The 20,861-nt window shown below is 42.0% G+C and overlaps 2 protein-coding genes across 7 annotated transcripts in view; both read left to right on the top strand.

Moving 5' to 3' along the window:
• Positions 1-6,056, top strand: part of LOC311061952 (adenylate cyclase 9) — a 45,736-nt gene extending 39,680 nt beyond the window's left edge. The window contains exon 12 of the mRNA XM_084080676.1: positions 202-6,056. Coding sequence (XP_083936802.1) covers positions 202-1,266 — 1,065 coding nt within the window. The 3' untranslated portion in view covers positions 1,267-6,056. The remainder of the gene's footprint in view (positions 1-201) is intronic.
• A 1,680-nt stretch (positions 6,057-7,736) lies between these two features.
• crebbpa (CREB binding lysine acetyltransferase a) overlaps positions 7,737-20,861 on the top strand; it is a 61,280-nt gene continuing 48,155 nt past the window's right edge. For all 6 annotated transcript variants that reach the window (XM_084078099.1, XM_084078104.1, XM_084078101.1 and 3 more), the window contains exon 1: positions 7,737-8,688. In XM_084078099.1, coding sequence (XP_083934225.1) covers positions 8,598-8,688 — 91 coding nt within the window. In that variant the 5' untranslated portion in view covers positions 7,737-8,597. The remainder of the gene's footprint in view (positions 8,689-20,861) is intronic.

Below are 20,861 nucleotides of genomic sequence, written 5' to 3' on the forward strand. Positions count from 1 at the left end.
ATGATAACCCTATGATAATACAAATTATTCACATGCACACATTGTTTTAGTTTTTGAGGATTCAGCATGCTAGGTTTTAGTTTTATTAAGGGGCTAGAAAAAACTTAGATGGATCGATAGCCTATTAGCTATTTAGCGTACAAATATGTTTAATCCTCCATAGTTATGCAATCAATCACCTATGTTTTAATGTTTTCTCAGTTGACCCAAAGCTACTCCAAGGACCATGACAATGTGGGTGTAATCTTCGCCAGCATCGTTAACTTCAGTGAGTTCTATGAAGAGAGCTACGAGGGTGGTAAAGAGTGCTACCGCGTCCTCAACGAGCTGATCGGTGACTTCGACGAGCTACTACGCAAACCAGAGTTTACCAGTGTGGAGAAGATCAAGACCATCGGTGCCACTTACATGGCGGCGTCGGGACTGAATATTCAGCAGCTGGCCAATTGCGATGACCACGATCCTCACGAACACCTGATGGCACTGTTCAACTTTGCCCTGGAGATGATGGGCGTCCTGGACGACTTCAACAAGAACATGCTGGGCTTCGGTTTCAAGCTGCGCATCGGATTCAACCACGGGCCGCTGACCGCCGGGGTGATCGGCACCACCAAGCTGCTCTACGACATCTGGGGAGACACGGTCAACATCGCCAGCCGGATGGACTCCACGGGCGTAGAGTGTAGGGTGCAGGTGAGTGAGGAGAGCCACGTCGCACTCAGTGCCATGGGCTTAGAATTTGACTACAGAGGTACCGTAAATGTGAAGGGAAAAGGGCAAATGAGGACCTTCCTGTACCCTAATTGTGGGGAAAGCTTATCGGGGAACCAAGACCAGCTGTTGGAGGGCAGCAGCGTCGGACCCTCACCCCCCGTGGCAGTACCAGCCAATAAGACTTCAGAATCGGCCGCAGAGGCGACGGCTAAGATTCCCTCCTCCTCCCATCCCGCTCCTTCATCGTCCACCTCCTCTCCCTCCACATACGTACCTCTACCCCAAAGCAGTGCTGGAGGACTTTCAGGAGCGCAACCGGAGCACGACACAGCTGAGCACACAGCGGAGAAGGAGGAGGGATATAGGGACGCTCGGCACCGCCCTGGCCACTCCCCTGCCCCCCCAGAACTACACCGTGAGCCCACTGCCAGGCAGGCGCCCTCCCCAGTGCAGCCCGCACCTCTCGCACATCAGGAGGAAGAGTTCGAGGAAGATGATAATGAGGTTGATGAGCTTTCGAAGCTCAATGGAGAGTTCTACTCACGCCTCTGATTCATCCTCCGGGTCACCCCCCCCCTGCTGCTCCTCACCGCTGTCTCTCAATGCACGTCTCACCAGGACTGTCTGTCTGGTCGTGTATGTGGGTGAGATATCCCTTCCTATATAGTGTGAGTGAGGAGGCTGCTCCTTTTTTCCAGAAGCTGTAGGAATGGAAGTGGGTGTAGGTCCCTCTTAATGGACACAAGCCATGACTATTAGCGGCCATAACTATGAGGGCTATAAATGTGTTTTTGGTTTTGTCATTAGAATGTGGCTTGGATAATGGGGTGGGTTGGACCTGTGTTGAGCACAGCGAAACAAAGATGAGAAATGGCCAAAGGGGATAGGAAGGAAGAGATTTGTTGTTGATATATATTTTTTCTTATACGTTTTTGTCATTAAGTGCCTTCAGGACTAGAACAATGAATGAACAAATATGTCTATTGAACAAAACAAAACGTTTTGAACACCCCACCACCAACAACACCTAGACTGCGGAACACTGACCATATTCATATGATGATATGATGATTTGATTTTACATCATAGTCGGGGACGTCGGGAAATCCCTACCCCGACAGGATGGGATTTCTTGGGCGAATACCCCACTCAGAATATGACTTAAGGGCACGCTCCCACCAAAACATGGTCGGCTGCTGTTAAATGCAGGTTGTGCGCGGCCACAGTTTTTTGCAGCCAGCGGATTTTAAAAAACGGGAGTGACGCACCTGTCACTCACTTTCAGGACCCTCCCCCTAGCCCGCACCGCCTTCTGCCTTGAGCACTATGGTGCTTCCTGAGTCTCGGGACGGTCCGCCTTCGACTCACCCGATTGGGCAGAGGGGGAAAATCAGCTCCTGCCTCCAGCAGTTATATGTTTCAAATGGACAAGTCATGTAGAGCAGATAAACGCAAGGTCTGTGCGACATGCGGAAAGATCCGCTCTTGCGTGAATCCACGCATTTACATCGACAAAGCATTGGCAGATTCCGCCCCAGAGGTAAAATAAAAGTGCGGTGGGAGCGCGCCCTAAAAATTGGGCCATCGTGTGAATATGGTCAATGTGTAGTTCCTTACTCCCTGCTTTTTTCAATGCAATTATTTGTTAAATTGTTATTGTTGTGCCATATATATATTTTGTAACTTGATCAAAAATCTTTAACTAAGAGTAGAATGAGGGACTGACTACAAGCAGTATTAATTTGTGTATTCTGCTTTGACATGAGGGCTTGATACAGTATTCATTTGTGCCAGTCTCAGAATAAAGGGACATATTAAATAGGGCCGCATAGAATTTAGTTTGCGTAGTAGCTAAATTTACAAGTAAGCACAGGTCTTGCACAAACAATGTTTCCTCGACCACTTGTATTGGTAGTCATTAGATAGCTTTTTAAAAATCAATTTAAAGGACAGAATAGTAAGGGAATATATTAGGAAGGAAATGTGATTTTAAACAAATGAGATCATTTGGTTATCAGAAAAGCAGGAAGACACTTTAAAGATACTTAAATGGAACTGTGAGTGACAATCATTAGGTAGTAATGATCACAGACTTAGAGATAACACAGTGGTCCATGTTGATGTTGGTTAAATTGTCAAAGCACAGATTAGATGGCGACCATGACATTTGTTGGTTTCTATTTTACTGTGTGCAAAACCTGAGACTAGTCAACATTCTGAAGTTCCATCCAATTACGTCATTGTCAGTGACAAAGGTTGCTCTGACCATCTCGAGATTCAATCAGTATTTGATCATTGTCTGCCTTTAGCTTTTGTCATATACTAGTCAAAGGGTTGGAATTTTGACTTTTTATCCAACCATAGCCTCTGCATTGAGAGGGCCTCTACTGTATCAATTTACTTAAATTGTGCCACTTTAATTGAGTGATCTATAGGTGCAATGCAATCTATATTTTTCAGCTGATTCTTTTCTAGTGCCTCAAATTATGACAAACTGTATTTTTTTATGTGTTTTTCTTTCAATATGTTTTTTTTTTATCACACTTGCGTCATGATGATGGATTATGATTGTATGTTTGAGGGAATGATGCGCCTTGTGCAGTTCTTGCTGTGACTATTTTGACAAAATCCATCTAGTTTTTTTCCTTCGCTCTTTGCAGTTTTCTATTTCTCATCAACTCCTTGGCTGGGAATAGCGGTGTGCCCATGAAAGAACTTGCACCTCCAAATGTTTCCTCTCTGCTGATTACTGTCTTCTATTGTGAAACAACATGTTGGGATTACACTACCCTCCCATTTCTACTTTGGGTGTGTGTGTGTGTGTGTGTGTGTGTGTGTGTGTGTGTGTGTGTGTGTGTGTGTGTGTGTGTGTGTGTGTGTGTGTGTGTGTGTGTGTGTGTGTGTGTGTGTGTGTGTGTGTGTGTGTGTGTGTGTGTGTGTGCGCGCGTGCGTGTGTGTACTCTCCCGTTTCTACTGAAGGCATGTGTTCTTGTGCGTGCGTGTGGTTGGGTGCGTGTACATGTTTGACAGACGTTAGACTGCATGTAGGTATTTATGTCCTGGATAAAGCAGGGCCTTACTGAAACAATGAGGATGCATTTTCAGCCAACATTCCCTGGATAAATAAAGGTATAAAACTGTTGTCCATGTTCAGTATTTGATCAGTTTGGCTTTACTTCACATGATCTATCATTGAGTCTTCAATGGTCTACAAGGATGGGAGCTGATCCCAATAATTTGCCTTGCAGATTAATAAGAAAAAACACTTATTGAAGCAGAGAAAGAAAAAACACAGTATAACATTGGAGAATATCAATTAATATTCAAAAACAGTGACAGAAAAGATCATGTGATGCCCAAGTGAATAGATAATATGGCCACTGGCTCATTAACAATATGTTATTTTGTTAGATAACATGTGCCCCCACTGTGCTCCAGCCTGATGCAGACCTGAAAGCCTAAAATCATGGTTAAAAACTATTGAAGGTTCCTGATAGGATTCCTGAAACATATACAGTATAGTGTGCTCCACATTTTGTTCCGAGGATTAAGGATTAAGGATTACGATTCAGACAGATAAATTGGGAGACTCATCAGAGATGCATAGATGTGCAGGAAGAACCTTTTCAACTATTTTCATAATGTAAGCCAGACAATGGAAGCTCTTTAATTAGCTTGTGTGCACTGAGCTCTTCTTTTGCCTAACTGTTGCAGTAGAATATAATTTGACATAACCCTTTGCCCTATCATTTTATTCTACAGGATTGCATTTTAAAACAGCCATAGTCCCATTTTTTTTTTATTACAGACATCCAGTATAAAACATGGATATAATTAAATAAAGCCCCAATAAAGACCCCCACCCGATGCGACACATTGTGAGATTATAGTTTGCTTCATTTCGGTGCGTGACTCCGCCATATGACAAATTATTAATCAGTCGGTGGAGTTCTGGTATTCCCGAGTTGGATGGGCACACCACTCCTTCTATAATAGCACACATCTGTACATAAACAAATAAACGGAAGGATTTAAGTACACTTATGCTGGCTCTGATCTGTAATACGATGGGATAAGGGGATGTTTGTGATTTTGAATGTGAATGAATGGTGGAGTGATTTCTCTTCTTACTATTCAACTTTCTGTCTCAGAGTACCATACTATTGTCCTTTCATTTGGTTTACAAATTGTATTCTCTTATAAGAGCTGATCTTTTAGTTCTAAGACTTGTTAAAGAAACTGAACAAAAACAGCATACATACAACATTACTGTTTGAAGTGAAGCAATATTCCTGCCACTCTCAGAGGCAAAGCTGTAACTCTTCAGCTACGAGGTCATTGAGTCTGTATTTACATTATTATTTATGGTTGATTGTCATCGAATCTCCTTTCAGCATCATTTACATTTTTGGGAAGAGAAAGAAAATCACAGGGTGAACATTTTCATAAGGAACATTTTTATAGCCAATAATTATTGAATGACGATAGCAGTGTATGAAGGAGTGTTGTTAGGGCACAGAAACCATATTTTTTCACATTGTTTGTGGCAGTTTCTTCTAACATTTATCCATCAATTGATTGGGCAAAAAAACATTACATGACCATGACCATTACATTCAAGGTCTTAGAACTTTCACCTCAGCACTTGTATGTTGAACCATACGCTTGATTTGCATGCCTCCACCAGATAACTCTTCAAAAAGCTACAGGTCTATGCTTTGCTTATCTGCATGATTTCTATGTTTCAACAATTATAACTGAATGGCCTTCACTCTACAAGTGTATCGTTGAACAATAATGTGTGCCAAATAGACAATTTTGCCATGGAACATTTTCAATCAGACATGCCAATTAAGAGAACACCTTTGAGAAAACCTTTGTTTCGTATTGACACTCTTTAAAACTCATTTCATTCAAACATCCTGATCACTGACGTAAATGATAACAAATGATTGCACGCATCTTTTTGCGATACTATTTGCTAGTAAATTCAACCCTCGTGTTTTGACCACACTGGGACAAAGTATTAAATAAGGCAGAGTTGGTTGATTTAAAATGTTTGTGTATTTGTTTTAATTTCATGAATCGGATGATATGTTTTGTTTGTATGTTTTTGTGCACATTACCTATGTACCATTTATCAACACATGATCATAATCTGTACACAATTGCACAAAGCACTCAATGTTTGTACATATGCATAGGTATTATATTTCACATATGATTTTTTTTTATACGTGTGCATGTGCCAGATTTTGACATCATGAAAAACAATGAAGAAAAAAAAAAGACATCTATTATCATTGTTTGTCTGTTTGAGTGAAAATGGGAGATGACTTTCATTAGCCTTGTTTCATTGTTGTTCAAATAATACTTAAGCAGAACATATGGAATTGATGGCTTATTGAGCCACTTAGCCACTCATCCCTGGTCTAAATTTACCAGTTTGCTTGTTCAAACTGGTCAAACATTCTCTCCTGTATAAAAGTTCACTGACCTACTGTAACAATGTCGAAAAGGTATTAGTGGATAATTATCTTGGAACAATAAGAGCCAGTATAATCTTGCAGTATTACTGCCAGATTAGAGAAATAAATTCCAGTACACGCACACACACGCACGCACGCACGCACGCACGCACGCACGCACACACACACACACACACACACACACACACACACACACACACACACACACACACACACACACACACACACACGCTACTAGGCTGGAGTATTTGAAAGTGAGCCTCTTTCTGACCAAAATAGGCTACAAAAAAAGAGATTGTGCACAGCAGAATGTCAACAGCGCATATGCATAGACATCTTCTCCCTCTCCTAAAGTGTGTCGAACATCAATAGTTTGAGACATTAACTTACTGCTAAAAGTAAGTAGTAAATCATTTTTGTGAATAGTAATAGGCCTCTGGCCTCATTTTAACAAAACAACATTATTCCTTAAACTCCCTGTGTCTCAACGTGGGATCCGGGGAACCCCAGGGGTCCTTGAGGGGGTTCCAGGTGGTCCCCAGTAAATGGAATGTTAAAGTTCCATTTTGATCCATTTGTACACCCTCAGAGTAATATTAACATTGAAGATGTTAGAGTGTAGATTGGGGGACCAGAGATTTAAAAAATACATAAATAGAAATTGCATCAAATGGGGGTCTGTACTGCTTATCAAACTGGGGGTCCTTGAAATGGAAAATAATAATAATTTTAAAAGAATTAGAAGCACTGCTTTAGCCCCCCCCCCTAAATTAATGATAGGTAGGAACCAAATGGACCCTTTTATGGGTCTATTGCAAATGGACCCACATTATGAGTCTGTTTGTCTACACTCTCAAAGTTAAATTAATAGGATATTACAGTGTAGATTGGGATCATCCCAGTGATAGAAATCGTATCAAATGGGGGCCGTGGCCTAATCCAGTGGTTCTCAACCTTTTCAAGCCGTGACCCCCAAAACAATCATATTTGAACCCCACCCTGATAAGCACTTGGAATGAAGGAGTTGAGGCATTACATTTAGTTTGACTCAGCTCCACAGATTTGATGTGAGGCGTTGTGAGCTTGCAGATCGGCTTTTCACAATTTTTTCCTCTTTCTTATATTATTTGACAATTTGGCCAATGTTTGACCAGTTTTTATAGTAGCCTATAGTTTGTTGATTACTTCTGATGTATTAATGGTATTTTTCTTTTCTTTTATTCTTATTTTGAGGTATTAAGATCTTAAAAGACCTTAAATTGTCACTTCACTGTCATCTGGGGAGCTCCCCCAAAAAGTCATGTGGGGACCCCCCTGGGGGTGCCGACCCACAGGTTGAGAACCACTGGCCTAATCAATACGGGGGGGTCTTTGAAATAAAAATAAAAAGTTTCCCCCCCACCATGGACCACTAGCGCCCCTGGTGTTCGGCCCTGGTGGTATTCTACGTAGGGCGTGATAGCGCGACCCCTCCCCCCTCCACCACGGTCTATCTGGAAAAGAAAAAAAAAAACTTTTTTTGTATCGAAGGAATCAACAGCCGCCATCTTGTCGTGGCTCGGAATTATAGGGATTTCGGTCGAACACTGTTTTTTTTATTAACAAAACGAGCAGCCTAGCCGAGGTTTGACAGTCTCCTGGCCCCGAAAACAACGTCCCGTCGTCGTGTGGGAAATATTTTTCACGAAAAATCAGGAATTGGACGTGCGTTGTTCGTCGGACAGAAAAGCCCCGTATATTGTGTGATTTCCCCCGACGGAGTGAGTGCGGGAGCCCCGTATCGAGCGTCCTGCTCGCAGCGCTTATTGTTTACCCGTCAACAACACGGACACTTCACCACCAAACTCAGCATTTTTATGCATGTTCGTGTACTTCCATTTTTTTTTTCACCGCACGATTTTTTTTTTGCATGAAACAATTCGACGTCACACAAAAATGGGCTGTTTGAACAACTTAAATTAAACGACTTTCTGCCCAGCAACCATCCACGTGAATTTTTTTCCCCGTTAAAAAAAAAATCTGCCGTTGAGTTTTTTTCATGGGGAATTTTTTGTTATTCGGGGTTATTTAACGATAATAATGTGGGGGGTGTTGTTGGGTGTTGGATTATCATGGGGTGAATGGCGGTGGCGAAGCGGGGCGCTGTTGCATCTCTTTTGAAACGCACCGACTCTCACTTCACTGCTAAGCAGCGGCTAACGCTAACCTAGCTCAGCTAGCAGCCAATTAAGCTAGCTATTAGCCAAGTTAGCTGACACATTAGCAGGCTAATAGCTTGCTAATGTGCTAACCAATAAAGGTGGAGGTTCCAGAACAAGTGTCTTGATCGCGTTTTCCCACTTAAAACGCTGTTAAAACACAACGATAACAACTAAACGGACCACCACCACCACCATGGCTGAGAACCTGCTGGATGTGGGACCTCCCAACCCTAAGAGACCCAAGCTCAATTCACCTGCGCTGCTGTCAGCGTCTGATGGACCAGGTAAAGGCCTCGACTAGCATCTGATCTGTCAAACCACACCTTACAGTTGTAGAGCAGTGGTTCTAGGACTTTAAAATGTCAAGGACCCCCACCCCCCTAACTCTGACAGTATACAAATGGAACCAAATGGACCCGTCAGGGTCCATTTGGTTCCATTTGTATACTGTCAGAGTTACAGACTTGTAAGGGTCAATTTAGAACCCCCTCAAGAAACCCTGAGAGACCCCACTCTGAGAACCACTGTTGTAGACAGTTGATCTGAAGGGTAAATTTAGAACCCCCTCAAGGAACCCTGAGAGACCCCACTCTGAGAACCACTGTTGTAGACAGTTGATCTGATCCGTTAGGGTCCATTTGGTTCCTGTCAGAGTTGCAGACTTGTAAGGGTCCATTTAGAACCCCCCTCAAGGAACCCTGAGAGTCCCTGGACCCCACTTTGAGAACCACTGTAGAAGAGAGTTTGATCTGTTTATGATGACGAGTGACATCTTTTTGACACGACTAAATAAGTGACTGTAACATTCGACCAAGCAGCTGTACATGTACTACTGCCTTCAAACTGAAAAGTTTGTCAGTCAACTTTGTAGGTTTCCATTGCTGTCCTGGTGCAGTCTGGTTCATGCATGTTATACATGCGTCTGCAAATGTATGCAGGGTGCAGACAGACACAACCACTAAAGAGTTCTGCAGGGTGCTGATATGGTGTCTTACTTTAAACGAACTGGGTGGATGCATAGTAATAATAGCTAGCCTTGGGTCAAGACGGTCATAGATGTATTTTATCGAGTCTGACTTTTACTTTCGTATCTATAGATATGATCACGTGCATATCTTTGATCATAGATATATAAATGTCAAAATTGATAAAAAAATGCATTTATGATAGTCTTGATCCAACTATGGTATAAAATGAGGAGGATCCTAGCTTGCAGACACCTAATGGTAAAGTCAAATAATATCACACCCTCTGTTAAAAGCGTCCACATCTTATCCTGGACTCTTGCCAGTGTCAACAGTAATAAAGAAGAATATTTCTTTGTAACAATAATAGACTATGCTGCTGATGGTAGTGTCAAGTGGGAAGGATTGCTCTTTATATTGACAGACAGACCATTCAGTCCGCCAGTTGGTCATAAAACATTAAGATACAAGAAAATAAATCGTCATTGCTGATTGTATCAACTGTGTTTTGTGTTGTGCCACAGATCAGTTTAATCTGTGGGATAAAAATATCTACTACTATTTTGTGTCATGCACATGCTATAACGTAACCCTGTAGTATTTTTTTCTTTGACATGGATGATTGTCATTGTATCTGCTATAAAATAAATAGACTCGCTTACATAATAATATAATCTGATTCACTAAGACAGTGGTTTTCAGTGTCGGGTTTGGGGGACCCCCAGGGGTCCTTGAGGAGTTTCCAGGTACCTCAACCTGATTGCAATGTTTGCAGGGTTCAAATATCACTTGTATGACTATATCACATCGTTTTATTTAGTTTAAACCATTTTTAAAAAATGGGGGGGTCCAGGCGTAATGAAAGTCAATGTTGGATTTTAGGGGTCTCTGACATGGAAAAGTTTGTAAACCTCTGCTGCAGCTGCACTAAACGTTTGCAAATGGCTGCACCCAACATGATCAGATGTTGAACGAAAATGACAATCACAACAGCAGTGATTAACCACTTTCAACCTGGTTTCCTACTTTGGGCATGTCGTTATAGGTGAACATTAACGCTTTGCATGTTGTGACCTTGTAGTTCGGCTGTTTCAGCTATTTGTGATATGATGAAGTATATTGGGCTTACTATAACAACATCCAGTGATATGAGGAAGTATTTATAGGACTTACTATAACAACATCCAGTGATATAATGAAGTATAATAGGGCTTACTAAAACAACATCTAGTGCACATGACAGATACACCACATGTCTACAGCGATCAATTACGTCCTCCTATATAATCTAGGGTCGGGCCGTTATTTGCCTTTTTTGATATTCGCAGTTATGCAGCCGATGTGTCACGATTTGTAACCACTTTAAACCTGGTGTCCCTAATTTGAATATTTCATAAGTGAAACATTTTCAAGACATCTCATGTTTAACTACTTTAAACCTGGTGTCCATAATTTCAGCACGTTATAAGTGAAAACTTTGTAAGGTTTTCAAAAAAATTGAAAATTAGCAGATCTGTAAACTCATAACGCATTGCGACACGTTGTGAGCTTGTAGATCAGCTATTTTCTTTTTGTATAGTAGGGCTATAACTGGTTAAATGAAAAAGTCAAATCGTTTTTTAATTTATTTATTTAGCAAATTTTTGACAAAATATCGGGCAAAACATCAGTAATCTGTGGCCTACTTAAATCGGGTTTGGCATCAGACCAAAACATCTGACATCAGTCGGGCACTAATATAGTCCCAAGTGCTTCCCAGTTGGCAATTGTGATTGAACAGGTCTGGTGGGACTGCATTGTGGAGCATCATCAACAGTAAATTACTGCAGACAAAGAGCATGCTAGCTCACTGTGGCAACAGTCATGCTTGGAGCTTCTCATGCAACACCCCTTTGCCCTGACATTTGGCCTTTCCCTTCTGCAAGGGGCCCTGTATTAGGTTGCATGTCTCATTTTGGGGTGTATGATAGCAAATGTTTCTGGTGTCTGTACGTACATGGACACTGGGAAGTAATTGATCTATGTCTTTAATTACATACATGTGTGTTGTGTATTTTTGAAGTAGTAGTTGATGGGGGGGATACTTTTCATGGGTGTGACGGAGGGCAAAAAAGTCTCCCTCATTGAGGCCATCTGTTACACAGCAGGGTTCCTCTGCCCCCTTGTACTCGCTGTATACAAATAATCCATTACAAGTCTGCAGTTTTTATGTTGTCATTTTGTCTTTAGTTATTTGTAAAGTGGTTCTAGATTTTGTTTTAAAATGCAGCATTCAATAGCTGCAAAATAGGCTTCACATGATTACTTGTGGGATGCTTTTTAAAACCATTTAAACCCTATATACTTCTTGCCTGGTCCCTTTTTTGTCCCTCTACACCAAATGTATTCGCCGGAAATACCAGATCTGCATGTGTTGCAATATCAAATAATGGAGTCAGTGATGTAGTTAACTGGAACTGGATAGCTCCAATTATTCCACAATACTTTATGCTTTTCTCCGATGATATAAAATGTGGGATTCCATAACTTTACAACAGGAAATAACTCGTACATAATTAGTATAAATGTCTTGCCGCCGTCAAACTTTGTTTGCTAGTTAAACTCCATGTGTCAGTCATAGGAATGCTGCATGCTCTTGCTCCTGCCCTCAGTGTGTTCACTCAGTGCTGCCTAAATGGCACATTTATGGCCCACCAGGCAGACGCAAGCTCATGACGCAGCCTCTAATGGAGCCATTTAGGTTTGTGCCTGCAGGCAAGGAGGAAAAACCCAGAGAAAAACAGTGGAAGGGGCAGGAGAGTAAATGAGTGGTGATGAAGGGGGTGTGTCGCCCACCCTTTCCAAAGAAAGCGCTTATGACTGCGCCTTTTGCCGGCAGAGTCCATAACATGGACTGATAGGTGGTTTTAAATGCCACACACGCCTCTGAGCTTTAATTTATGCTTGTTTACCCTCGGTTTAATCCAATCTTTTCCTATTGGCTATTATGGCCATATTTGCAGTTCCCATGTGCATTTGTCTGTTCTTTCTGTTTGAAGACAGTGCGTAAGTTTGATGAAATGAAATGTAAATTTACCTGGATCCATCCTTGGATCTCCATTAGCAAGGATGCCAGTGTTTCCCCTAGGATGAAGTTGTAACCATAGCACCGGGCAGCCTTTCGTGCGCGCACAGCGCAAAATATATTCCTCCAAATATTAAGTCAGGTGTCTGAGATTGACAGTCGCTGTGGCTATTTTCAACCACGAACATTAACTAACGTCCTTGCTCTTCTTTATGTCTCTTATCAGTCGCTGTTTCAGTGGTGCGTGCCACTGGTACACACAACACCACCAACCCCTTTCTTTTTCTCCCAAATGAAGTCGGCGTGGGTCGGATTCTGCAGCTAGTGATACCTCCCACTCCCCAATCATCGCTCATTATTGTAGGCATGCGGTTAGTAGCAGGTTATTCGGAGATAGTACAGCGTGGAATTCACTGCGCACGTAGCTACGTTTGGAAAGCTCTACCATACCAGCTACAACCACCGTGGATATATTGTAAACACAAATACCTGCTGCTTCAATGCGACAAGTGGGCTAATTAACGAGACTTATTGAGCAGCTGAGAAACCTGCGCATTTAACCACAGAAAAGTAGCGCAAAGGAACTACACATTTTTATGCTGAAGTCTGTGTCATGTGTCCTCTAAGGTTTTCTCTAGCTCAAGAACTCAGCTGTCAGATGTGTCCCAGCAACAGGCATTTGTGTTGAAAATAGTGATGTGATGAGAGGGGGCGAGGGGGCTTTTGTACTGTCTGGAACTAGAACTGGAAAATCACGGACGCAGTGTGGATAGTGCGACTGCGCAAGCTCTTGACAAAACGAACACATCTGTTGCAACTTCATTAAATATGCTGAGATGATGTACAGGCAAGCACAAAGTTATTGACCCGGAATATGAATTGATACGCCGTTTTGCAAATAAAACTTCAACTTAAGTTACTCACTGTCGATGCGTCCATGGCATGCATCCTACTAATGAACTACAACATCTGCGTTGAAATCATCTTCGAAAAGCTATACAAACATAGCTGCAAAACAAAACGCATTCCAGCCGACGGTACAGCCTACGTTACTGAAACATGTGACCCATAGAAAGCTGTTATCCTAGGGTGAGCCATTTCACAGGAGACCTGTAGACTCAGGAGAGCATGAGAATACGGCCCAATTCACACTTAGTCGCACACCGGTTTCGTGCACCTATAAGCTCACAATGCGCTGCGTATAAATATTTTTTTCAGAACAATCAAGCTGTGGCGGTCAAAAACAAGGTGTGGTGTGCCGCCACAGTTAAATGCATATAGGGGAAACACTGGATGCCCTCACATCAGAAAATATTTACAATTCAGGCATTTAGCAGATGCTCTTAATCCAGATAAATTTACAGTAAGCAAGGTAAACACAAGGTAATACTTCAAATGCATAGAGACAGTGTAGCGCCTCAGTAATCTATCATCATAGGTAAACCAAGATCATCAGTAGGGATGTTAACAATGCGTCGACTTTCGACTCATGCTTTTTTTGTTTTGATTATTACAAAAAAAGAATGGCTTGTTCAAAAACGTTATAAACGTTACGGTTTTCCAAAATGGCCAGTTCCAAATGTAAAAAATGATTAAACGTTTTCCTAATGGTTGAGGGAACGGTGCGTGTGTCTGTGCTGCGCTAGTGCATGACCGCTGACCACTCTGTCTGGTCGTGTTTTGACGCGACCGTTCTTGTATGCAGAGCATTGGAGAGTGTGGAAAAGAGGTACAGAAACGAGTGCAAGCAGGTTGGAACGGGTGGAGAAAAGTGTCAGGTGTGATAGGAAAGTATTAGCAAGAATGAAAGGGAAGGTGTACAAGACGCTGGTGAGACCAGCTGTGTTTTATGGTTTAGAGACCGTCGCACTGAGGAAAAGACAGGACGCAGAGCTGGAGTTAGCAGAGACTAAAATGCTGAGGTTCTCTGGGAGTAACAAGGATGGATAGGATCAGGAACGAGTACATAAGAGGGACAGCGCATGTTTGATGTTTTGGAGATAAAGCCAGAGAGGCCAGACTGAGATGGTTTGGACATGTATAGAGGAGGGATACTGAGTATAGTGGTAGAATGATGCTGAGGTTGAAACTGCCAGGAAGGAGGCCTAGAGGAAGACCAAAGAGATTTATGGTGGATGTAGTGAAAGAGGACATTAAGTTAGTTGGTGTGTAAGACAAGGAGGCAGAGGACGGGGTGAGATAGAGGCAGATGATTCGCTGTGGCGACCCCTGAAGGGAACAGCCGAAAGGAAAAGAAGAAGAAGAAGTTCTTGTATTTGACTTTGTTTTGTTTACTCCCTGCCTAAAAGTCCGCTTGAAAATCGCAGTTTCACAGCAGTGCGGTGTGGGACGATTTAGTCAAGATTGACAATTAAACAGTGCAATGCAAATCGTGCAGATGTCAAATCACATTAAAGCAAGGCACCCAAAGCCTTCACCCAAGCAAAGCAGAATGGCAAAACAGCAGCAAATGGCCAAAAACAGCCTCACAACACGTTGTGTAGATCTGTCTGTCTATATTCAACGGGTGACACCATCAGATTGATAAATAAGCATATTGATTAACCTATGTGACATTGTTGTCCTCTCCACTCGTAGCAGGAACTCAAGTTGTTATTTTCATCACAACAGTTCCAACAAAGTACTCCATGACTGCAGATAGTGAATCTTCTTGTAATAGTTACAAGCATAACATCCTAAATCCAGAGATTATAAGCCAACGTTTAATATGCCATATACTAAACCTTGAAGTGATGTTTTTCTTTGCGACAGTACCTCCCCCCGCACACGTGTGAAGCATGGTAAATGGTACATGGACATAAAATGCATTGTTTTCCTTGATAATAATGAAAGTCAGACAATACCAATTTTATTTCTAGTAAGCAAAATAACAGGAACATTTTGGAAATATTTAAAAAAACATTTTTAACTGTACCGAAACCGTGACCCAAAGACAGAGGTTCAAACCGAACCATGAGCTAACTGAACGTTGCATGCCTAGTTAGTATTGGTTAATTGCTTTTTAAATGTATTACACAATGTGAAATGCCCTCAGCAATCACTATTAAAAATAATAAAGCATTGAAATTCGAATGGGATTATAGAGGAAACTGACAGCACTGTGTTGTGCACGCTCGGCCGCGTGTGTGTGTGTGTCTGGTCACGCTGTGTAGTGAAAGTTCTTGAATAACGACACAAAAGTATGAATTAACAAAGTTTACTGATCTCAGTTAGCAGTAGGAAAAATACAGACAAGTTTGGTCTGTAAAAATGGCGTTGAAATAGTTTCGTTTCGAATGAATGAATCAACGTGCTTTCAGCACAAACAACAACATCAATACTACCGGATGTAGCGTCTCAGCGTGTCATGTGACACGGAATGAATAACTTGGCTCTTCCGGTGGTTCTTTCACAATAAGGGTTGCAACAAATACACAATATGCAATGAAATAATAATGTATGTTTCTTAAACTGTAAATTAGTACATTCCTTTTTTAACTGTTTTAACTATTTATGAAATTACATGAAGATGAAATAAATCACAACACGCTGAGACTGACAGACCACGTTGGTTCAGCACAGCAGGCAAACTTAAATTTTTTTTTTCTCCCAAAAGTTTTGATGTAATATTGTTTACTCTGTCGCTACAACGTGGACCTGTGGCAATCAATGTTTGGGGCGGTGGATGGAGAGCAAGTTCTCGTTAGGAAACGTACGGGCTGCTGAACTGTGTATGGATCTCCGTATTAGTACAGTAGGGCTGTCAGTTTTCCTCTATAATCCCATTCGAATGCGTTATTTTTAATATTCAAATATTTTATATAAAATATCAGTATATACAATAATTTATAGTTGTACAATAATAAACACCCACGTGCACACATACAAATTCTATAATAGCAGGCTAAACAAAATAGTGAAACCAACTATATCAGTTAAGGGTTATGGCTTTAATTTAAGTTCATTTTCTAGTTTTTTTTTTCAAGAGGAGAGTAATATTTTGTCTAATTTTTTTTAATATACTTTTTTCATGTGGACACCAGAGTGATATAGTCATGTCGATTGTGAGGAGGCAAAGGAATTGTTGATCATCTCTAACTCGGGTTATTATACCATTGACCCAAACGTTGCAATGTTCCTAAGGTGGAAGAAACCTGTACCTCTACAGGACGGGTTACTGACTTGATGTGGTGGTCGATTGATCAAAATTAACGGCAAGGTTTCTGATGTTCAATGAGGACTACAAGCCATGTTTACCTCCTATTATTTATATGTGCACTAGCTACTTAGAAAAGCTGGATGTTGGTTTGTACTGCAGTGGTGGTGGGCTTGTTTTTGTGTAAAAATGTAGGCTACAATTTTAATGAGATTCAAAAAGTCAAGACAATATCTATTGACAGCGTGGCTTCCCTGTGCAACGTCCGTACTTGGAGGCCAGTCTAGCCCTGTTGGAAGACCATTGGGAATATTTGATGTGTGGAACTCAATATTTTGGCAAAAAACTAGATATTAGGGGAACATGTTGGGGGACATGCATAAAGACAAATACTGTTCTTCATGGATCACCCCTTTAGTAATCTCTCAAGAACAGATTCAGAGCTTCGCTACTGAATCTCTTGGGAGCCCCGTTCAGAATGTGTGAGCGTTGGCCTACAAGTGGGCATGCCTTCAGATCAGGAAGCAGGCCGCGCTTTACCCAATCAAATGTAGTGGGCGGGATGTACATCTGTGCGCTCGCTTCCCACTGAAAAAACCCAACCTTATTTAACAATAGCGTCCTCGGAGCCGACAAAACCACGGAACGTTAGTAACATTTTGACTTGTTGTTTCATCATTGAAACAAGGGCTTATAACCAAAACGATTCATGTTCTTTGGGAGAAATGGTGTTCGTGTTCCATGGAGAAATATTGTTGGGAATGAAAACATAGTCCCACCACCGGAAGTGAAGGGCTGAGGGCAGACCAAAAGCCGGTTTCCAGTCAGCGTCGGTCTATTTTATCACTCCCCCCAGAGTCAAATGCAAAAGTGAAAAACGCTGGGGCCGCTGTTTTTCCTTTTATTTGACGATGGGTTCCCAGATTGCCCCTTTAGTGACACACCCTAAAAAACTATAATGGAAAGGTGTTTTCTGTAATGATGTTGTGAATGTTACATTACATGGCAGAACAGCAATTCTAAATTGGGTTTAAATGTACTGATATTAAGCAACCCGCAGCTGCACCTTTTAAGGGAGACTCTCCACTATAAGGGACCCACTCAAGATGTTCACTCAATAGTGGCTTATTGGTACCGCTCATCATCTTGCATCTGAAAGAAAAAATATGCTCTTGAGCTGATGCAAACAAAAAACCTGCCCATTAACGATAAGGTACAGACCCAAATGAGGGAAATGCACCTATTGCAATCTATGCATTACTTGTGACATTACTAACATGGGTGTACAACGCATGACAGGATGGAAACTAATGATTGTGAACGAGAAACTAACAAGATCAAATGAATGCTTCATACTTATTTTATTCTATAGGCTCATTTTAATAAAGCTGTAATGGTTTAGATACAAGCCCGGACTTATCTGGAGAACGGAGACGCATCACTGCAAGGATGAGCTCATTGTGCTGTGATGGAAGTTGGAACAGTTTTTACCTCGACATGAAACGGGAAATCAATCTGTTTTGTTTAAATCAAATTAAGGTAGGCTAAGACACAGAAATGTGACACGGAGGGAGTTATACCGTGAGGGACAATCCATACATAGTTTTTAGGCATTACTACCAAATTAATCGCCCGTTTCAGCTTGACCCGTTATCATTTTGAATACATTAAATTGACGTTGTTAAACGTGTAGGCTTTCTAGTACCGAGGAGTCGGGTTAGTGTGTGTGTGTCTGCGGTGTGAAGTGTGTTTACAGCGAGGCAGCTGATTTATCCTTCGCTGTATGACAGTGTCCCATGGCAAACGCAGCTTATCTACAAGCCCACAACGCGTTGCATCAGTGAAGCATTGAGGACCTGTAGATTGGCCCGCGTTCTCGCGGGACACATAACTAAGGTGATCTCGCGAGACCAGCTGCCGTTTATAGTTACATGCGCCCTGAGTCTTTCTAGAACTCACACAGCAGATTATTTTTTATTTTATTTTAATTCAAACTTTAATTTTTCATCATTCTTTCATTTTTGATATTCGAAGGAATATTTGAATATGGAATATTCGTTGACAGCCTTAGCTGTAAGTAAGCCACTTTCTTGGGAAACAAACTAAATGACTGTTAAAGCTGGACTTTTATTTGGGGTTAAACAACAATGCTGGACCAAATGTTTCGTTCTGTGATTCTGTGTATTCAGTTATTACAACTGATGGTCTCTAATGCAAATATCATCTAAATGAATGAACTGACACTTGATGCAGGGCATCTCCCTGTCCTTGAGGAGTGTTTTGACTGTGCAGATGAAGGGAGATCTTATTAGCTTGCTGCTTGAATTGGCTTCCCCTCTGGATTCCTTTCACTCACTGAGTTGCAGCTGCTGGGAAACTGGATATATTCTGCTCATTAAATATTGCTCTGAAGAAATATAAAAACATTTTCTTTTGGATTTTTCAAATAGCAAATTTTGATTTGATTTTATGATGGCTGACAATAACCGCCCCTCGTTAACGGTCATTAATCGTTAACTAAAATGTATTATTTCGTACGGACAAATGCCTGTGACAGACTCAGGTTCCCAAATTAACACACTGCCACGACTGTGCTTGTGAAACTGCTACAGGAACCCAGTATAGCCAAATGTGAGTATATTTACATGTGTACATGTGAGTCTTGAGTAAATTATGGAGATCACCCAGCACCCACCATGAAAACTGTATTGACTACACATGCTGAAGAGGGTTGCTGCCATAACCCACTGTATCCTGCCTTTCTGCATGCGTGGCGTGTCATCGTGTGTAGTACGTGATTGCCTCAAAGTTAAAATTCTAATCATGATTTTATTTAAAAAAACTGGTAGTATTAACTAGGCAAAATCCCTAATACCATTTAACGGTTAAACAGTTAATTATTAACATCCCTAATGTATACTTTATGCATTATTATCATTTTAATATCTATCTTTTTGAATGGGGCGTTCATTTACCTCTCTTGTGTCTCCCCATTGCTGGACACTTTGAATCTTAGACAGAGCTGTGATGGATGACATTTTGGTGCTAAGTGGTTAGCTACCCCCCTGCTAAGATGCAGAGCAGCAAGTGGGCCTGCTGCACCTGTCCCTCCCAGGCCAGACACTCTGCCTTGGGGCAGGATGACAGACAGCCACAGTCTGGACCACTGCTGGGGCTACGAGAGCCACCACTGTCTACCACTGACTGAGTCTATTTATAGCCATAACTCCTAGAAGAAAGTCACCAGGGATCCAACTGAAAATCCCACTAGTGACTAGAGAAGATGGGTCAGGAATGGTAGGGAGGGAACTCGGAAGAAATAAGGAAAATACAAAAGGGAAGTGCAGGTGAAACCTAGTCATAAAAGGGAGAGCAAATGGCAGGCTACTTAGTGAGATGAGCATTACGACTCTCAATGGGTCTCCCCAGAGAAGGGAGTCCCTGCATGGCGTGACCCAAACCAAAACATTGCTTTGCATTTTGGTCCCCAGCCAAAGAGCATGGGGCAAGGTCTTGAAGAGCATGTATGTCCCCATTCAGAAATAATTGCAAGTCCACGGTTAGAATGTCTGTGGTTAAAATGAACGCTGATGCACTGTGAAAGAGCAGTCCAGGCTGCCGCTAGAAGTCGTCCCCCCCCCTCGGGCGGTGGAGGGTTGGAGGAGGCGATTGAGTGAAGAAAGATGGACAGGGGAAGATGAATGGCCTCTTGGCCCCAGCCAGGCTTCTTCCACATGGAGCACCTGCTTGCCTGATGCCAGGGAGGGGCAGCAAGGCAGAGCAGCGAGGCTGTGTTTACTTAGGGAAGTGTGTGGGCCAAGTGGCCTCATTAAAGGCTGAATCTCGCTTGAATCTCAATGAAGACATCCAGCAGCAACAGAAGGCAAGCCAGGGGAAACTACCCTGCACTGTCCGCTCTGCTGCTCTGTCCTCTCCCAATGCAAAGCAGATGCACTCAGTTAGCTGGCAGACACTTGGAAAGGTACATTATGGGCTAGTCTGAAAATAACATGCGCTTCGTGATGGTTTCATTGATACTGTAGATCAGTATGTGCACACAACTGCCATCAGTTGATGTTTTTCCTCTTTTCTTTTCTTTTTATTAAGAGTAGCCAATTATTTTTTACCCCCCTTTTCGACACAATTTAGTCGTTATGCCAATTAATTCCTCCCCACACACATTTCTGTTGCTGTTGTATCCTACTGACTCAGTGAGGAGCCCCCACCGGGAGGACGTAGAGCCTTCGTCCTACTCCTCCCGCCCAACACTCC

The sequence above is a fragment of the Gymnoscopelus microlampas genome (genome assembly GCF_963454915.1).
Source record: "Gymnoscopelus microlampas genome assembly, chromosome: 2".
Classification (NCBI taxonomy): Eukaryota; Metazoa; Chordata; class Actinopteri; order Myctophiformes; family Myctophidae; genus Gymnoscopelus; species Gymnoscopelus microlampas.